Source organism: Castanea sativa, chromosome 5 (assembly GCF_040712315.1).
Source record: "Castanea sativa cultivar Marrone di Chiusa Pesio chromosome 5, ASM4071231v1".
Lineage (NCBI taxonomy): Eukaryota > Viridiplantae > Streptophyta > Magnoliopsida > Fagales > Fagaceae > Castanea > Castanea sativa.
In genome coordinates, this window is record NC_134017.1 from 74,246,556 (window position 1) to 74,251,692 (window position 5,137).

At 34.9% G+C, this 5,137-nt stretch overlaps 1 protein-coding gene across 1 annotated transcript; it reads right to left on the bottom strand.

Moving 5' to 3' along the window:
• Positions 1-1,232: 1,232 nt before the first annotated feature.
• On the bottom strand, positions 1,233-1,679 carry LOC142635789 (uncharacterized). Its single transcript, XM_075809872.1, has one exon. The coding sequence runs from the start codon at positions 1,677-1,679 to the stop codon at positions 1,233-1,235; it is 447 nt and encodes a 148-aa protein (XP_075665987.1).
• Between the last annotated feature and the right edge of the window lie 3,458 nt (positions 1,680-5,137).

A 5,137-nucleotide genomic window follows, 5' to 3' on the forward strand; every position in this document is an offset into this window, starting at 1 on the left:
CCACTGTTTTAAAAACCGGACTGGACCGTCCGGTCTAACCAGTTCAACCGGGAAAATCGGTGCAGTCCGGTCCGGTTAAATGCCTCAAAACCGGTTAAAAACCGGAAATTTTGAAAAAAAAAAACGGTTTGATTCTTGGTTCGGTTTTTAAAACCATGATTCCAACTCTATCTAACCCTTTCCTCCACTAATACCTATCAACAAAAATATCAATAACATTTGAGCAAAAATCAATAATCAGAAAAATAATACAGATTTTAGGCAAGTATTGATAATTTTTCTCTTAAGAGTTTGTTATCTGCTTACAACCAATTCACTATCAGGATGTATCGAAAACACCAACTATAGATAATGATTATGAAATTTTGTGCGAAGAGATTTTCTTACAAGATTGTGCTTGGCTAAAAATGATGAAGGGAAACAAAAGTAATTTCTTACGGTAAAAAATTGTGCTGCACTTGACTAAAAATGAGGAAGGAAAACAAAAATGAAGTGAATATATTTTAGACCCTTAATTTATAGTCAATATCTTTAAACATTTGTAATTTCCGAATTAAAAACATAATCGATTTAAGTGTCACCCACTTTTGTCTAGAGCCACATATTTATAAATTCACTCAATTATTTAATTTGTTAATGTTTGTGTTACTTTATATACCCCAATTTTGCTTGATCAAGAAATATATATATACAGCTCAAAAGCTTGGCTATTTTTCTATGTGACAAGATTTTTTTAAACACAAACTTACTTCCTTAGTTCCTTCCGCTTCCATTCACAATTTACTCTACAATTTTTAAACAAGATCTCTATTGGCCAATGATGCATCCATGCAATAAGCAGCACTTATCACCTCCAATATTAAGTGGTCTAGATCCTTAGCCAAAGCTAAAATGAGAGCTGCTTGATGCCTTGAACGGCCTTAGCTAGCTTCAAACAACCAAAGGACTGGAAATTGGGATATTACACCAAGGATGTTTTGGTTGGAGGTAAAAAAGGGAGGAAGGAAAAAAAGAAGAAAAAATTGTTGGGAGAGGTGTTTGGTTGGGAGGGGGAAGGGTAGAGAATTTTGGTGGGGCTTAAGAGTTTTCCCTCCAAGCCTACAAAACACAATCTCTCCAAATTGAGGAGAAAATGTGAGAGAAAATTATGCAAAAATGTTTCGCCAAAAATGCCATTCAAGCCCACTATGTGTGTAATGCCTTTTTTTGAAAGGGGTCATTCATTCATAAACTCATAAAAGCAAAATATCGTAAGCCAAGGCCTCCACAGCCGGAGGAGGAGAATCCTCCATCCAATATACATCATTATCTATAGAATTCCTAGCATGCTGAGCAAGAACATGTGCAACTTTATTCCCATCCCTCCTAGTAGTACTAATGCTAACCCACTCCAAACAATAAACCAAATGGCGAATATCCTCCACCACATAGCCTAGCAAGGAACAATCTATCTTTGTCGATGAAATGGCTTGCATAACATTTACATTGTCCCCCTCTATAATCAGCTTGTTGAATCCAGCATCTACAGCAAACTCCAATGATCTTCGACATGCCAATAATTCTGCTTCCATACTAGATCGCACAGGTGGCCCACTTGTTGTCATTGCCGCCATAACCTGACCATGCTCGTCTCGAATAATTGCTCCTACACCGCTCGTCAGTGTCGGAGAAAACCGCATCGAAGTTTAATTTATATACAGAAGATGGTGGGGGCTTCCAGATCATACTGTAATTCTGTCGGCTGCATCACAAGGTCACTGCATTTGTTCGATTTATACTCGTCGTGTACTCCTCTCGCTCTCTTATTCAAGTGCCTCGGGTCCATCGATTTCCACCAAAAACCACTCGGTTTCTCTGATTCCATATAAGCCAGGCTTGAATGCAGACCAGCTCGACTTCCTCAGTCATTAACTTATCAATTAAATATTCCATAAGTTGCAGCACGTCAGTGGAAGCTACACACCTCTTCTGCAATTTTCGACAACTCCCTGCCCAAATATCTTGCACCGCTGCACACCCCCAAATTGCATGGATTGTACTCTCCGCCTCTCTTAAGCACAATGGACATTTGGCTTCCGATATTACTCTCCTCCGGACCAGATTAACTCTTGTGGGTAAAATATCAGTACAAGCCCTCCAACTGAATACTTTAATTTTATTGGGAATTTTCAGATTCCACAACACTTGCCAGATCTTCTTTCTTGCACTATTATTTGATGATTCTGCCTTATCCACCCCTTGTATCCTCCTTGCCACCATATAAGCTGACTTCACAGAAAAATACCCATTCCTATTATAGCTCCATATTATAGCCCACTATGTGTGTACTGCCTTTGATTCCTATTCTAAAAATAAAATTTAAAAAAAAAAAAAAAAATCGAACTGGACGTGGCCTTTGTTTCTAACTACACTGCTGCCTTTTTTTTTTTTTTCTTTAACTGGGCATGATTTTTTTTGGGGTTTTCTTTTTGGTTTTTTTAACTTGGCATAATTGGTTTTTTTGGTTGCTTGAGTTTTTTTTTTTTTGCATGATCTTTGTTTTAATAAACTTGGTGTGATTTTTTTTTATTATTTGTTTTTCTAACTAGACAATTTTTTTAATAAGGATATATGAGTTAATTTATATAAATTATATTTTCTATTCTCTCACTTTTCTTCTTAACCAAACAAAAAAGTTTTTAATCCCTCAACTTTTCTACCCTTCCAACCAAACACAAATGATAGAAAAATAAAATCTTTTCTATCCTCTCACTTTTTCATTCACTTCCTATTTTCTATCATCCCAACCAAACGAACCCTAATACTAGGCAAAAACCAAATTATAATTTGGGTAAATTGCAAAGTACACCCCTGAAGTTTGGAGTTGCTTAAATTTTACACCCTAATGTTTGAAAAAATGGATTTTACACCATAAAGTTTAGTTCCATTAGCAAAACCTCACCCTCAGTTTGTTTTAGCTGTTAAGTGACAAGGTGGAGTGCTGATGTGTATTGTTTTTGCCAAATCAACCTCCCAAAACGCCTTCGCCCAAACTTAAAACACAAAACCATCTGCAACATGACCCATTACTAGAAATCAAAAACTCATTCCAAAATAACTTCCTTGGTAGATCCTTGTGGCATAAAGAAAAAAAAATCATTTCCTTTTAATTTGATCTTCAAATAAATTCAAAACTACATCATTACTGATCTAGCCTCACTCAATAGGGCATCCCATGATTATACAACTCAATGGAAGCAAAGACACAAAGACACTCTTTAAAATTCGTGTCTAATAAAATTTCATCCATTGGATTGAGACCCCATGCAATACCTAGGGTATTGCATAGTGTGCAATAGCACAAATCTCAGCCGTTGAAGCTATCCAATGGCTCTTGTGAAGTGCTAGCTCATCAATCCGCGTGAAGGTGAAAAAATTCCTAACAAGCCGCATCTCATTATTTCAAAAACAATCTCGTCTCCGATAAAAATTAATGAAAGAAAAAAACCTCTCATTTCTCCAGTCCTCCTCCCCCTTTCTTGTCACCGCCACGCTCAATTTCTGCTTCTTACCCAAACCACATTCACATGCCCACCTTCATCTTTGCTTTGACTCTCCTCTTTCTCTAGTTGACGAAGCGAACTTTCAACCGTTCTATAGGTTATATGAATCTTCGTCTTCTTCTACTTCAAAACCTGTAAGTGATTTTTTTTCCCAAGATATCCCAGATTTTACTTTTTGCTACCCAAATACAACTTTTTTTTTATTATCTCTATTTCTCTTCTTTATTCTCAGTTTTTTAATTTTTTTTTTCACCTGACTTGTGTAATTATGTATTTTTATGAATTTGATGGTGATACAATTTGTATAAAATTATAAATGGAAGATCAAATTGATAGGCTTAGTCACTGAATCTTATTGATCTCTTGAAATTTCCAAATTTTTTTGGCCCCTGAAATTTTCTGCCATACGTGTTCTTGATGATTTTTTTTTTCTTTTGATTCCTTTGATATCCATGTTGATCTCTTTAATGATTATGGTTAGTCTTTGATGGAATGATGACACAGTGTTGTTTTGTAGTGCTGATTTGGCAAAGAAAAAAAAAACACGTTAGCAGCCACTTGTCGCTTAACAGCTTAAACTAACTGAGAGTGAGGTTTTGCTAACGGAACCAAACTTCAAGGTGTAAAATTCATTTTTTTCAAACATCAAGATGTAAAATCCAAGCAACCCCAAACTTCAGATGTGCATTTTGCAATTTACCCTTATAATTTTACAATTAGAATGTTAGAAAAGAGTAACTATGCAGACTTGGTCCTTGCCAATCGCAACATCAAAATTAATCTTTACCTGTACCTGGCATCAGTCATCAACTTTTTGCCTTCAGCCCCATGAAAAAAGCTTCTTGATTCAAGAATACCATTATGTGTTCAAGAAATAGGTAACCTCAAAAAAGTAGTGGGCTTTTAATTTTGAAGCCAATATGGTATAAAACATGGGATTAAAGTTGGTGGGATGAGTTAGTTCTTGCTCAATTAATATTATCAAGCAACCACCTTGAAGTAGATAAGTGCATATTAATTCCAACTTGTTGATAATTCCTACCATCTATTTAGATAGCCTTAATTGGCAATAGTAGCTAGTCTCATTACACGCGCGAAGATAAGGATTTTTTTAGGTTTAGTGTCATAATTTTCCATTCATCTCATTTTGAGATGTTTTTCTCTTCTATTCAATTAAACCACACACAAAGTGATTTTTATTCTGGACATAGAAAATACATTCATTAAAATGAAAAAAAAAAAAAAAGTAGTACAAATAGATGTGAAGAGAAAATAATTCAAACACCAACATAAATAAATAAATTAATCATTAAACAGAAAAAGAAAAAAAAGGGAGTACATTAAAAATTACATTTTTTTAATAATTGAAAAATAAAGAAGAAGAGATTTGAAAAAAAAAAAACCTAAAAAAACAAAAGTGAGATTAGAATTTAGAAGAAAGGAAACCGAAAAAAATTGTTGCATGCTTGTTTGGGTAATGTAGCTGGAGGCTAAGATGCTCCTAATCTAGGCATTAAATGCTGGAATTTGGAGATTAATTTCATTTAATCGGATTAGGACATGTATTAGGACTAGAGATCTTGCTTGCTACAACT

What these genes read in the sequence shown, in the direction of transcription:
- LOC142635789 (XM_075809872.1), bottom strand. Translation starts at nt 1,679, where the DNA reads ATGCGGTTTTCTCCGACACTGACGAGCGGTGTAGGAGCAATTATTCGA.